This window comes from Cebus imitator, unplaced genomic scaffold (genome assembly GCF_001604975.1).
Source record: "Cebus imitator isolate Cc_AM_T3 unplaced genomic scaffold, Cebus_imitator-1.0 Scaffold149, whole genome shotgun sequence".
NCBI classification, from domain to species: domain Eukaryota; kingdom Metazoa; phylum Chordata; class Mammalia; order Primates; family Cebidae; genus Cebus; species Cebus imitator.
Window position 1 is genome coordinate 81,378 of NW_016107464.1, and position 15,302 is coordinate 96,679.

The 15,302-nt window shown below is 48.4% G+C and overlaps 1 protein-coding gene across 4 annotated transcripts in view; it reads left to right on the top strand.

The window, feature by feature from the left end:
- NFX1 (nuclear transcription factor, X-box binding 1) overlaps window positions 1–5,076 on the top strand; it is an 81,551-nt gene extending 76,475 nt beyond the window's left edge. For all 4 annotated transcript variants that reach the window (XM_017542932.2, XM_017542933.2, XM_017542934.2 and 1 more), the window contains 3 exons: window positions 1,138–1,283; window positions 2,058–2,162; window positions 3,811–5,076. In XM_017542932.2, the coding sequence (XP_017398421.1) occupies window positions 1,138–1,283; window positions 2,058–2,162; window positions 3,811–3,883 (324 nt within the window). In that variant the 3' untranslated portion in view covers window positions 3,884–5,076. The remainder of the gene's footprint in view (window positions 1–1,137; window positions 1,284–2,057; window positions 2,163–3,810) is intronic.
- The last annotated feature ends 10,226 nt before the right edge of the window (window positions 5,077–15,302 follow it).

A 15,302-nucleotide genomic window follows, 5' to 3' on the forward strand; every position in this document is an offset into this window, starting at 1 on the left:
AAAAAAAAAACAATAAATAAAAATACTGGCTAAGTACCTAAGAATGGATGAAGAAACTCTGGGTGAGGGGGCTCAATAGTGCTAGTTGAGTGACTGTGTGGGTCACTTAGGAAGACACTCTAGGCCCTCAGATCTTTGAAGGGCTATTGTATGCTAGGAAAGCCCACTGGTTCTTTATTATTCCAAAGGCAGGAATGTCCCCTTTGGGAAAGATAAAAGTTCTATCACTGCAGCTGAAGAGCAGTGGGATAGCCTCCTTCAAAAGAGGGATGCCCCTGTCCTGGAGGCAGCTGGGATGTCAAGGAGGTAGCTTTAAGTGAAAAAGTCTTGGGTTTAGTCAGAAGCCCCCGTGCTGCACTGGCTCCCTCCCTCTTCCATCAGAGGGCACTGTGAGTAAGGACAAGATGGCTGCTTTAGCCCCATATCTAATGCTGGTGGTTTTCCTTCCCAGTCTCCTTACCCTCTTCCCATTCCCCTCCTTTCTTCCCTTCTGTTACCACTTCCCAGCAGAATACTAACATGAAGGAGAAAATGGAATTCATTGTCCTTCCCCTAAGAAACCCAAACAGATATGTTTCTCTGCTTGTATGTCTGTATCTGAGTACTCATGATTTTTTTTTTTTTAAAGATGGGGTTTCACCTTGTTGGCCAGGCTGGTCTCAAACTCCTGACCTCAGGTGATCCGCCCACCTTGGCCTCCCAAAGTGCTGAGATTACAGGCGTGAGCCACCACACCCAGCCTAATACTCATGATTTTTAAAGTAGAACATACTTTTATAGGAAATAATCTTTTCTTGTCTTTTAAATCTTTAATTTATTTAGACATTTCTTGGGAATATCACTAACTCCCCAGTTATGGGACCCATCAAAAAGAATCATTATGCTGTCTACCTAAGTCGCAGTTCACTTACCATTTGTCCCTAACTGTGTCCAGCTGCTACTGAGTAGAAGAAAGAAGTGCATTAGCGCACATCTTCTCGAACCCCTCTGGGCTTGCTTGGCAATTAGTAAAATGCTGTATGCTGTGGCCCTCTAAAATCACCTCTTATTGATCCATGCTGTTCTTGTGTGGTAAGATTAGTTGTAAGCATTTTGTTTTCAGAATGTTATGATCAGTCATCTTTTCCCTCAATACAGGGAAAGAATAATAGGAAAAGCCACAGCTTCCCTCCCATGAACAGAGACCACCGCCGGATCATCCATGACCTGGCCCAAGTTTATGGCCTGGAGAGCGTGAGCTATGACAGTGAACCGAAGCGCAATGTGGTGGTCACTGCCGTCAGGTAGGTCGATCCTGCTGTCACAGGAGGAACTCCTAAGCAGGGCAAACTGGACCCAAGAAGCAGGGCCTGTCAATATTTGTCTTTCTTATTACCACTCTCCCTCTTAGAAAAGTAGAAGGAAAATCTGCTTCTCAGGTACTTCCAAGATAATCTAAAGGCCTGAGCCAAAGAGCAGAACCTATGCCTCAATCCATAGGGCAGAGGCACTCAAAATGCACAGGCGTCACATCTGCCTACAGTCATAGCAGATGCTGGAAGCAGCATTTCTTCAGGCAAAAAGAACAGACCCTGTGAGCCTGAACAGGGGGCCTGCCCATCATATCTGCCCTTTTCTCCTTCAGTCTCCTGTTCCTCTGTTAGTCCTCTCCCTGGCTCTGTCCTCTTCGCATGGGGAAAACAGAAAGAATGCTGGACTCTCATTCAAGGCAACCCCTGTGAATGGTGTTTTTGCCATCAGAGGAAACTGAAGCAATAATGTGACCAGGAAGGGTCAGGGAGGACCTAGGATCACTCTCAGCACCTGGGAATAGGAAGAACTTCCCAATAAAGAAGGCTTAAGTCCGACATGAAAAGAAGCAAGCCACAGGCCTGGCATAGGTGGATGGAAGGGATGGGGGTGTTAAATGCAAGTAGCCATGCCTGAGAGCAGACAGTTCTACCAGACAGTGCTCAGCAGTGTCAGTGCCAAAAAGTCATGGGCTGAGTTTCTAGCTCTCTGTCTATCTCCACAAACGATTCTCACTTTTCAATGCTTGGTGTTTTGACTTCTATCAGGGGGAAGTCCATTTGTCCTCCTACCACGCTGACAGGTGTGCTTGAAAGGGAAATGCAGGCACGGCCTCCACCACCAATTCCTCATCACAGACATCAATCAGACAAGTAAGATTCTCCAGCTGCTTTCCAAGGAACCTGTCTGTCCAGAAAAGCCAGCAGGGCCTGAATTGTCCTGGGCTGCACCGGCCATTAGCACCTTCTCCTGGCCTTGAGGCGCCATGTTCAAATATGCAATGTTTGATTGGGGTGTTCAGACACATTTGTTCCCACTAGTGGGGTCCTAAGTTTGATGTTCGTAGTGCTTGCTTCTAGAGCAAGCAGTCACTGGACATAATTTCCACGGTGTAGATGGTGACACTGGGAAGTGGATTCAGTCTGTCATACCAGATGGTTTAAGACTGAGGCACCACATAGTTAAGAGTAGTTACTCTGAAAATGGAGTGGGTTTTGGGGGTGAGAATTGTCAGTGATGGGGGTGGTTGGTACTTTCTTGTTTTGCTCTGCCTACTTCTATATGGTTTGAATAATTTTTATAACAAACATATTCATGATTTAAAGAGAAAAGAAAACCAAGTTGTCAAGGGGCAAGTCTGCCAGATATTTTCTCCAACAGGAGCAGGGAAGGAGCTCTGAGAGTTGGGAGACTCTTGGGCTTTATTTGGACAAACCAGAATTGTAGCCTGAGACCAACTTTAGGGCACTTCGTCATAGCCCCAGTTGTCCCAGGTATTTGTCGCCTGTCAGGGAGAGGAAGAGAAGGCAACGTACTGCTCCTTCTCTGCTGCCCTACTGTAACCAAGGCAGTGTGGCTAAAAGGAACTTCAAAGCCCAGAAGAGGGGTCTCTACTCCTATTCTGGCTTTCCACAAAGAAGCCCTAGTAGTACCTTCTCTGTGATTCCTGCACAAAACCTCTGGAAGGGTGGTTAGGGCAGTTTACAAGGTCACTATTAAGGTCATACCACTTGCTGTTCCCGTGGGACTTGACAAGAAGACACCCAGGTGTTGCCCATTGGGCTCAGACTCAACCAGAAGCATCTGGGGCCACGTAGCTCCCCACAACCAGCCCCTCTCCACCCCTAGAAGCCAGGTATCCTAGGTTCTGGTCAGCACAGTCTGCAAGTCCATATGGAAACATGAGGAGTATTCTCAGACACTGCCACAGTTGGGTTCATTCCTGCTTAGACACAACCATGTGGAGTTAGTGGCCTGTTTATGCCATACTTTTTAGAAACCCTTTGCTTGCTTTATTTTTGTATAAAACTCTATTACGAAAACTTTTTAGAGTAGAGAGAATACTATTACTATCATAAATGCCCATGTGCCCATTAGCAAATTTCCAAATCACCAGCTCATGTTTGTCCCACTATCAAAACTTCACAAATGAGATGCTCGCTTGGCTTAAGCTGTTAACTGAGCAGTCATTGAACTGTAAAGGCAGAGAAAAATAATCATCATGTCTGAAATACTGTAAATAGATTGTCAAAGGTTATCTCTACACTGTTAAGTGTAAATAATTTGTTATATCACAGAATAAAATTCCTCATGTAATATGTAAATCTAGGGGAAAAAACACAAAAAGTTTTAGACAATTGTTCACAAAGTACAGAAGGAAAAAATTAAGAATAAAAGCCCCCAAAATTTTTAAGCTTCACAACTGGTAAATCAGCTGATCCTTAACTTTCTGAAGACCTGTATCTGATTCCCCCAAAGAAGAAAAGAAAAGACTGATCATTCTTTTTTTTTTTTTCCCAGGAATTCTGGGAGCGGTAATTTACAGAAAATAACCAAGGAGCCAATAATTGACTATTTTGATGTCCAGGACTAAGAAGATCAAGATGCACTTAGATCAAAGAATGATTAGGTGTAGTGGAGACTCATTTGCCAGCAGATAAATCATGCCTGCTCCTCTCTGTCTGGCAGAATCACAGTCTCACATACTTTCTTGTACTGACACATCCAAAGCATGAGTGTGTCAGAAATCCCGTGTCTACTCCTGTCTATATAAAGTGTTTCATTATGACCAGATCTCTGATTGTATGGTCACTAGGTATGCAGCTGTGTATTTGAAGAGGCTCTTCACACCATCGCTGTGATTGCTCTGAGAGTTGGGGGACTATTGGGTTTTATTTGGACAAACCAGACTTTTAGCCTGAAACCAACTTTATGCCACTTAGTCATAGTCTCAGTTGTCCCAGTTACTTGTCCTACTGAAAATACCTGAAATATCAGGCAAACGTTGTTTGCTTTACCCAAACTGATCAAACTCTTTAGTAGCACAAATGAATTTCCCAATCTGAAATGCCAGATAATGAGTTGGTATACCATATCTGGAATCACACATGTTGTCTTAAATCCAGCCATCTTACCTAAGTCTTTTGCCAAAACCTCTCATAGGTCTATCTAGCTGAACTTATTTTAGCGTTTCCCAGCGTGATCAGTTCTAGACCTGGAAGCAGGGCAGGCTGCTTTACAGAATTCCATTTCATTAGGTCCCTGGCACTTCTCATACCATATCACTGAACCTGTTCAGTAACAACCAGTTTAGCTGTCCCCTGTGATGGTAGGGGATAGATAAAGCAAGTTCTTCTGCCAGGTTTACACTGGTCTCTGATATACCTGCTGGTCTCAGTATATACCTAACTCCTCTCTGATGGAGAAAGAGAGAAAGAATCTCAAATGGACAACTGTCCTGTGTTGCTTTTCCCTAGGCCTTCTATAGCCATATTGTCTCTCCCTCCCTCTGAGTTCTGGACTCTTTTTCAATATTCTAAGAAGTATATGGACAGTCCAGGGCTTATGCCCAGCAGCCCACTGGAGGCATTCTTCAGGCTCCTTTAAGGCAGGTGCTTTGATAGTTACATTAGTATGACTCTTGCATCGGCACCCCTCCAGCCTGGAGGCCAAGCTTTCAGCAACTTCCTTCTGCTCCAGAACAAGTCACAAGCCCCAGAGCAGCAACAGGAGACTTGAGAAGTAGAATCATGAAACAAGCACTTAATTAAATCATAAAAATTAATTGCACAGGGCTGCCTTTTGGTTTCATTCTTTAATGTTTTTTTCATTTTTTTTCCTCCATCCTCCTCCTCCTGTAGCAGGGCTGTCCTTTGGTCCTCACCAGTCTGCTTCAAAAGCGATCAAGTACAGCAGCAGGAACATGCAACTGGAAGGAAGTGACAGAAAACAAAACCACCTCCAACTGGGTCCATGTAGTGCAGGTTAGTGGCCCCACACACAGCAGGGAGCCCATGAGCATCATTACCTCTCTCAAGCAGTGGTTCAGTGGGTGAACGGTATGGGTGAGAGTATCTCGGACTCAGCAAAGGCAGGAGACCTGAATTCTGATTCTAGCTCTGCCACATAACAACTTGCCACTTGATGGAATGAAAGATTCACTGACCTCATTAGGGTTATGAGGATTAAAGGAAAAATAGATGTGGTGATACCTGATCCATCATCAATGCTCAAAGTTCATAAAAATGATACTTAGTATCTAGAAAATATGTACACATCTTTCTCCATAATACTAGCCAAGTAAAAGGTCCATGGAAGGCCGGGCACGGTGGCTCAAGCCTGTAATCCCAGCACTTTGGGAGGCCGAGGCGGGTGGATCACGAGGTCAAGAGATCGAGACCATCCTGGTCAACATGGTGAAACCCCGTCTCTACTAAAAAAATACAAAAAATTAGCTGGGCATGGTGGCACGTGCCTGTAATCCCAGCTACTAAGGAGGCTGAGGCAGGAGAATTGCCTGAACCTGGGAGGCGGAGGTTGCGGTGAGCCGAGATCGCGCCATTGCACTCCAGCCTGGGTAACAAGAGTGAAACTCCATCTCAAAAAAAAAAAAAAAGGTCCATGGAATGCTAACCAGGCCTTTTCTGATGAATATTTGCATGCCTACCCTGTGCCAACCTTGTGCCAGGGCTGTGGGAAGCAGATGCAGCCTGGTTTTGTACATTTAATAATCCAGCGAGGGCACACGTGAACAGATGTTTTTAGTGGAATTGGCTGGTTGGCCACCAATAGGCCATTAATCTGTTATTAAAAGCTGAAGAGCCCTAAGAGGAATATTTTACAAAGTTGTAGGAACGGGTCAGCTCTTGGGGTTGGGGCTGGACACGTGTGGGAAAGTGAAATGAGAGGAAGCGTTTGAGCTGAGGCTTGAGATGATAGACTGCCATTTGGAGAAGTAAGAGGCACATGCCAAGTGAAGGTAAACAGCATGAGAGAGGGCTGGGGGAATGGGTTGAGGAAGGGTTGTCCAGAGCAGGCAGACAACTAGGGGGACAGGAGATGAGACTGGAGAGGTGGAGAGGGGTCAGCTCTTGGAGAGCCACAGGGGGTGACCAGAATCCTAAGCAGAGTGGCATGGCCAGATTTAGGATCTAGACCAGGATTCAGCAAATGTTTACTGAAAAAAGATCAGATAGTAAATATCGTAGACTGTGATTCTTACAGTTTCTGTTGCAACCACCCAACTCTGCCATCGTCATGGGAAAGCAGCCATAGATGATATGTAAATGAAAGATTAAGGCTCTATTCTAATGCTTTATTTGTACACACTGGAATAATTTCATATAATTTTTATGTCATAAAATATTCTTTCGACTTTTTTTCCCAACCATTTATAAACATAAAAAACATTCTTAGCTCATGAGTTGTGCAAAAACAGGCAGCAGGCTAGATTTCACCATGGACTTTATTTTGCCCACCCTGTTCTGGAGCAGTCCTTCAGGCAGAAGAATTTAGAAGGGATTGGAGGGCTACTTTGAGGCAAGAAGCTTGGCCAAGAAGCTGCAAAAGTGATCCAGGTGAGAGAAAGTGAGGGTGATGGGAGTTGGCACTGCAAAGAGGGAGGAGATTCAGATTAGGGACGTAGGATTGGATGCCAGAGGTTAACAGGAGAACTAGCCACCCTCACATCACCAACGGGAAGCTGCTTCTCATTGCTTTGGTGGATTCCTCACTGAGCAGTGGCATTGGACAAGGGTATACATGAGCATAGGCAAGAGGGAAAGACCCGTCTGCCTCTACCAGCCCATGCATGGAGGGAGGGCACCAGGACCCCAAGCTGTTGCTCCCTGAGAATCAGGTGGTAACTTCTCTTCCTGCTCCAGCCCACACTCTCTTTCAGCAGGAGAGTTTTTATGGGCCAGAGCTTTTCAGAGACCAAATTCTTCTCTCTGAAATTCCCTCTGGCCTGTTTGGCAGGGCCGGCTGCTCTCAAGTGTTACCTGCTTGACATGCAATAGTGGGTGTGTGCAGGACTGTGGAGATGAAAGCAGGCCCTCCTGATTGCAGGGCTGTTGGCCACAGCCCTGGATCCTGTTCTGGAGAGGCCAGAGAACATGGCAGGGGAGGAGGAGGAGGAGTGTCAGTCTTGTGGGGGAGGGGCAAAATCTCAATCACTGAGTTGTATAGATTCAGATTTGTGGGGAGAAACCCTTCTGTATGGTGCTGGCCTTCTTGCTTTATGCCTGAAAGCCTGGAGACCTTGTTTCCTAAGGAGAACCTGCTGTTGTGCCTCCTCTTCTAAAATTGAGGAGGAACAGCCAGACCAGCTCCTTCACCAAGACAGACCTGGTTCCCTCATTAGCCTCCCTCACGCACAAACAGAAAGTTCATACTCCCCGCATAGCCTCAGCACAGATGTCCCATACATCTCCCATGGCTCAGAGATCCCCAGGGGCTTCTCTAGGCCAGGTCAGTCCCTCTGCCTACAAAGCCAAGTTCAGAAAGAACTGGTTCCCTGGGGTCACACTGCCACACTAGAGACACCCTATACCAGGAGGGGGCTGAGTCCTCAGGACACAGGGAGCGTTTCCCTTCCTAGCTCCCCCAAACATAGCTCAGTAGGAAGTCCTTCCCAGTGTCCCAGGCTGCCCTCGGCCCAAGCTTTGCAAGGTCATTCTTCATAATGCACAGCCTTCTGGGAGAGGTGTATGCAGAGAACCCAGCTGGACAGCTAGGATGTCTGTGTTGCTGCCTCAACTCACTCTGTCCTTGGGCAGTTTGGGCATCAGTTTCTGTATCTGTCAGTTGAGGTAATAGTTCCTGCTCATGTGCTTTCCAGAGCCATCGTGAGGGTGCTGGCTAGACAGGGTCAGAGATCAGGAGAGTCTCCCAGTACCACGTGGCATCTCAGCACAGTCAAGCCTCTGGAGCCCATTCCAGGTCCGGCTCTCAGAGAATAGCTCTTGGGGAAGGGGAAACAAAACAGAGCCGTGGCCAAGCTGCTCAGGCAAGGGTCAGGCCTTTGACCACCCCCACTGACACTCCCCTCACTGGCTGTAAGCCTGACACATCAGTGAGGGAGTTGAAAGTCCTCATCTGCTCACATTTTCCCAAGAACCTTTTCTAACAGTAGGTAACAGCTATTGAACACTTAATATGTGCTGAGCACCACAGCCATCTCTTACGCCTCAAATCCTATGAAACCAGCATGGTAGCACACATCTGTAGCTCCAGCTACTCAAGAGGCAGAAGCAGGGGGTTCACTTGAACCCAGGAATTGTGTGAGCCCAGGAGGCTGCAGTGAGCCACATTTGCACCACTGCACTGCAGCCTGGATGACAGAGCAAGACCCTGCCTCCAAAAAAACAAAGGCCAGGTACAGTGGCTCACGCCTACAATCCCAGCACTTTGGGAGGCTGAGGCAGAAGGGGATCACTTGAGCCCAAAGTTCAAGACCAGCCTGGGCAGCAAAGTGAGACTCCGTCCCTACAAAAAATACAAAACCAGGTGAGGTGGCATGCACCTGTAGTCCCAACTAGTCAGGAGGCTGAGGTGGGAGGATTGCTTGAGCCCAGGAGGTTGAGGCTGTAGTGAGCCAGTCGTGCCACTGCACGCCAGCCTGACCAACACAGAGAGAGAGACGTTGTCTCAAAAAAAAAGAAAAAATCCCCATGAAGTATGTATTCTTATTATCCTCATTTTACTAGTGGGGAAACTAAAGATTGGAGAAGTTAGGTCACTCACCCAAGACCACTCAGCAAACAACTGGTGATCTGAAATCCTATCAGGTCTGTGTCCTTGACAAAAGCTGTAAGAATTGCCCCTGAAACCGTACTGAAATTGCCTTAGAATTGGGGCAATTTGTACCGCTCATCTTGGATTTCCTGGGGCAAGGTGGCCCAGCAGGTCAGTCCCAGTGGGAGGAAAGTTTACACATGTCCCAAAGCAGAAAACACCAGTTAATCCCCAACCCCGGCTCTAGAAGACAGGGCTTTTTCTCTAGTGGCCACTAGGGTGCAGTATGTATCCCTAAACATGGAGCCTGGGGTCGGGTAGAGAAATGCTTACACTTTGCCTCAGAAAAGCTCTCTTCATTTAAAACTTTTTCATAGAATTTATAACCAATATTTTCAAAATTCGTTATAAACCAACTTCAAAATATTTTCAAAATTTCACATTTTCATGTTTTTTTAATATTTTTTCTCTCTGCTAGTTGATATGCATAGTATGAGCACCAGGGAAAACAACGCATGCAGATACTGGAAGGAAGGAAATTCAAGGCAGAGAGAGGAAAAGGCATTGCAAAGCCTCTGAGGTGGCAGCGCGCTGTATACCTTGAAGGCACAGCAAGGCCGTCAGCCGGTAGGGAAGTGAATGATGGGGGGAATAGCAGGACTCAGAACAGTAACAAAGGGAACCTGATAGGTGGTACCTTGTAGGCCATGGGAAGGTTTAGGGCAAAGGAGTGAATGATGAAGCCTAGCTGCTTTTGTGAGATGGAGTCTCGCTCTGTCGCCCAGGCTGGAGTGCAGTGGTGCAATCTCGGCTCACTGCGACCTCTGCCTCCCAGGCTCCAGCAATTCTCCTACCTTAGCCTCCCAAGTAGCTGAGATTACAGGCACCCGCCACCACATCCGGCTAAGTTGTGTATTTTTAGTAGAGATGGGGTTTCACCATATTGGCCATTCTGGTCTCAACTTCCTAACCTCAGGTAACCCGCCCACCTCGTCTTCCCAAAGTGCTGGGATTACAGGTGTGAGCCACCATGCCCAGCCCCTAGCTCATTTTTTAAAAGGGTAATGCCAGCCGCTGTATTGAGACTAGACCACAGGGCTGAGTGGGAGCAAGGGAAGAGGCTGAAAGAGACCGCCTTGGCTGGAGCCAAGGTAACAGTGCTGTGGTGGTGAGAAGTGGCTGGATTCTGGATAAATGTTGCAGATTAACACCCATAGGATTTGCCGACAGCTGGGATGTGGGGTGTGAGAGAGAGAAAAGAGTCAGGGATGACTTTAAAGTTTTTGGCCTGAGCAGTTGGAAGACTGAGTGTGCTGTTTACTGAGATAGGAAAGTGTGTGGGAGGAACGGGCTTGGGATGAAAATCAGTCCAGTAGGCAGTTGTGCGTGGGAGTCTGAAGTCTGGAGACAAGACTGGGCTGGAGATCTAATTTGGGGAGCTGTTAATGGCGCCTGTAATGGTATTTAAAGGCTGGTGAGATCACGTAGGGAAGGAGGGTGAAAGAGAAGATGTTCAAAGGCAACTATGCCCTGGGCACACCCTCATCCTGAAGGCAGGATGCTGAGAACAGGGCAGGAGTGAGAGATTTCCAAAGCCAGAGATGGGGGCTGAAGCTGCAGGATCAGTGCTACAGGAAGTCCTGCAGAGAGGGAGGGCCTCGGGTTTTCTTACAGGTTGCCTGGGAGAGGATGGGCTTCTCTTACTTATCCTGACCTGTCTGAACCCCTTGAGAGAAGGGCCTGGCCCCAGGGCACATAGTCAGTTAAGGAGGCTCCTGGGGCCAAAGGAGGCCATGAGCCTTGGCTGCCTCATCTCCTTTTCTTACCCCCTCAATATGGGTACTCCACAGGGCTCCGTGACCTCTCCCTGGGCTATCTCGTCCACCTGCAAGCCTTCAGCGGCCACTCCTGGGTTTAAATGCTGTCTCCAACCCAGATCCCTGGCTTTCCCTAGATGTCCCATGAGCCTCTCCTACTCAGCATGCTCAATACCGCAGCCGTCTTTCCCCCACAGACTGTCTTCTGATGTCTCCACCACCTACCTAGTTCCTAGACAGAGCCCTGAGCAACACCTTCTGCCCTTTCCACAGCTGACTCAAGGTCCATAACTTCCAGCTTCTGAATCTCTTTTCTGGTCACCTCTCTCCTCCCTTACCCTTCACCAGCTGTGTCAATTCAGCTGCCTCTCCTTGCTCTCCTGCCTCCAGTCCCTCCCCTTCCAATTCAGCTTCCACACAAAGGTTAAAGGGTCCCTTCTCAGGCACAAATCTGGCTCTGCCATTACTTGGCTTAACACTCTTCTCTGAATTTCTAAGAGATGAAAGTCCCAGCTGCCTACCCTGGCCCCCTCAGCACCTCCAGCCACTCCATACGTTGCCTCCTCCCCTGCAGCCACACTGAGCAGCCTGGGACTCTAAACTCTGTGGGCTCCGAACTCTGCTCCTGCCATTCCCTCTAGCTGGAGCCCCCTAACCCCTCTCTTAGGTGAACAAGACTGCCTGGTGAAACCCCGTCTCTACTAAAAATACAAAAATTAGCTGGGCATGATGGTGGATGTCTGTAGTCCCAGCTACTCAGGAGGCTGTGGCAGAAGATTCACTTGAACCTGGGAGGTGAAGGTTTCAGTGAGCTGAGATCACACCACTTCACTCCAGCCTGGGCAACAGAGCAGGACTCTGTCTCAAAAAATAAAAAATTTAAACATTTTGAGAAAACAAAAACTAGCCAAGGTCACCTCCTTGGTTTCTGGGTTAAATTAAGCACAGGCTTCAGGGGCACATTGACAAGGGCTATAGTCCCTGCTCTCTGCCCCTTGCTGAGCCTCAGTTTCCCTGTATGTTGGATGGGCATGATGACGTGCAGATCACTTCAGAGGGTGCATAACGATAGCAGCACACACAAACTCCCCTGTGCCAGGCATCGCCCATGTCATCCTCCCAGCAGCACTGTGAAGTGGGAGCTGTTATCTTACCTAAGGTCATACAGCTAGTGAGTGGCAGGGCAGATATTTGGGTCCAGGCAGGCTGGCTTCATTGTCTGTGCTAAGTGCCACAGTATGAACTCCTGCCATATACAGGAAGGCTGGGGTCACCCTAGGTTCCACTGTTCCTACTGTAAGATCAGCACAGGGGTGGGTGTGGAGCAGCTGTGCTATTCAGAGTGACCCCGGCCTCCTCACACTGATGGTGCCAGCACCAGGCCAGGCCTGAGGTGGCTGCTCCACCTCTTCCTAGCCTGCAGGACCCCATCTGAGGGAGGAAACCTAAGACCAGCCAGACCAGGGTGCTGCCAGTATCCCTTGGAATCCCTGGATCGAATGGGAGAGCAAGCCAGGCAGGGGTAAGGGGTTCTTCTCAAAGCTGGGACTACCAGGCTGAGGACCATACATTCATCTGCAGAGCCCTGGATGGGCCTGGCCTGGGAGCAGGGCCATGACATGAGGCTTCAAAGTACTGTAAGAAGAGCTCCCCAATACCAACAGATCCAAGCCTCCTGTACAGATGGGGAAACTGAGGCCTGGAGAGGGAAAGGGTCCTATCCAGGTCACACAACCAGTCCATGCTGGCACTGGGAGAATGGGAGAGGATCCAGTGCTCCCATGGCTCATGTCCCAGCCTGGCTCCCAGAGCTGCACAGATGCATCTACAGGAGGGACCTTGTGTGTGTGTGTGTATGCACGTGGGTGTACGTGGGTGTACGTGTGTGCTCGTGTGCATGACAGCAAAGCCAAAAGCAGGCACCCACAAAGTGCTATGATGCCCACCCCACCTTATCCTAATCCTTCCCTCCCTTCCTTCAATCTTTCCTTCCTTCCTTCCTTCCTGGGGCAAGACCTGCCTTTCTTCTCCAGAGACTTCCCTCACCTCTGCCCCAACCCTTGTTCTCATCTCTCCCCAGGGCCTGGCCTCGGTCCACCCACCATCCCCCTTACTTCTCTGACCTCATCTTTTCCCCTTTCCCCTTTCCATTCCAGCACAGCGGCCCCTCTAGCTCCCTGCCAGGGAACTGGCTGTTCCTCCCACATGTTCTTTCCCCAAGTGTCCACCTGGCTCACTCCGTCACTCCTTCAGGTCTTAAGTCATCTTCTCAGAGGCCATCTGCTCTTTACCCCTCCCCACACTTTCTATACACTGGTCCTGCTTTTTCTCCATAGCATCTATAACACACCATGTATTTTACATAGAACGTTAGCTCCATGAGGATGAGGACTACTATCTTCCTTATGCCTGTTTCCTCAGTGCTGGCATGGAGCCTGGCACATTGGAGGCTGTCAGCTGGAATCTGCCAAGAGAATGGAAAGGCTTGCTCTGCGACAGGTCAGGGTTTATCCGAGCCTGACGTTGGGACCAGAACCTGCAAGGTGTTAGGGGCAGCATACCTAGTGCAAGCCTGTGGCAGAGCAGTGGACAGCAGGTGGGGGCTCTGGGGGCCGCCCTGCCTCCAGGGCTCCTCCCAGAGACAGGAGAATGCCCAGGGGCTGAAGTGCTCACGGAGAGGCAGAGGAGGGGAGGAACCAGAACCCTGGGCCCCATAAATACCTCTCTCAGCTGTAACTGAGGTCTTGGGACCGTGCTGCTCTGGAATGCCAAGAATGAGAAAGGCTCGCAGGGCCGCTGAGGGTGAGAGAGGGGAATGGGCTTGCAGAGGGTCACAGCAGAAGGCCACTGTACAGTTGGGAACTTCCAGCTGTGGGCCCTTCCCTGGTCAATCCCAGCCTGGGTTCCCCTGGCTCAGCTCCTCCCACCGTGGGACATCAGACACACTCATCCTCCCTGGATTTCCTGTGATCTCACCAGGCTCCCCACCTGTTACCCCTCCCCTCTATCCTGTTCTCCATTAAAGCTATTCCTTCTTTGTCTTTTTAAATATATCTTACATACAAACAATACATGTCACATTTATGTTACCAAGCACAATCATATAATAAACCCACAAATGTATGTCCACGCCAGAACTAGAAAATTATTAATAGCTTTCACTACTCCTGTGCTCCTCCCCATCTGCCTGTAGGAATCATTTCTTTTTCTAAAATAGTTTTCTTACATGCATATCTATATATAGCAAAGAATGTGTTTTTGCTTGTTTTTCAGCTGTAAGATTGGTGTCACACTGTATATAGTATTTTATTTTTGAGACAGAGTCTCACTCTGTCACCCAGCCTGGAGTGCAGTAGCACAATCTTGGCTCACTGCAACCTCCACCTCCCGGGATCAAGGGATTCTCCTGCGTCAGCCTTCCCAGTAGCGGATTACAGGCACCCAACCACACCAGCTAATTTTTATATTTTTAGTAGAGACAGGGTTTTACCATGTTGCCCAGGCTGGTCTGGAACTCCTGACCACAGGTGATCTGCCGGTCTCGCCTTCCCAAAGTGCTGGGATTACAGGCGTGAGCCACCACAGCCAGCTACTATATTACTTTTTATGCCTCTAGAATTTTTCTGTGTTGTTACAGGTGTCTGTTGTGCCTTAATTTTCGCTATTGTAGAGGATTCTGTTATTTGCAGTTGCACAGCAGGGTATGTATCTGTCCCCTGTGGTTGGACATCTGGGTTGTGTCCAGTGTCTCTCGACCACCCTACCTTTGCCATGTTCCCTGACCCTCCTGTCATTATTCCACACTCTAGCTACATCCACAAAGCCATGACTTCATGAATCCCTGTCTTCAACTTCTGAGCTCCAGACCATATAAAAGGCATAACTGTGTTTATTGAGCCAGAAATGAATCTCAACATTTTACATGTGGTAGCGCATTTAATATTCACAGCAATACAAATGATAGGTAATATTCTTATCACTATTTTACAAATGAGAAGGCCAAGGCCCGGAAGGGTGGAATATTTGCTCAAGATCACACACCTTTTCCCACGCCCCCCTTCCAAGTCCCATCGGCAACTCAAACTCAGCGCGTCCATGATGTAACCTATCATTTCCTCACTTGTGCCCTACTCTCAGTGGGGACATCTCCAATCCCCAGGCCCAAGCTGGAAACTGGAAGCCATCTCTGACTCCTCCCTCTCCCTCACCCACTCCATCCAAACAGAGCCCAAGTCCGGCACATTGTACCTCTTGGGTATTGATCAATCCCGTCTCTCGTTTCCATGCCTGCAGTGCTGACCCATTAGGTGCCCAGCTGCTGCTCTTGGGTCATCGCTTCCCACCACTCTCTTTGCAGGCCCATCTCCACCATTTCCAGCATCCTGCACACTGTGGCTCAAGTGCATTTTATTTTTTAATTTTTTCCCTTCAAGGTTACTGTAAATCAAGTGCACTTTCTAA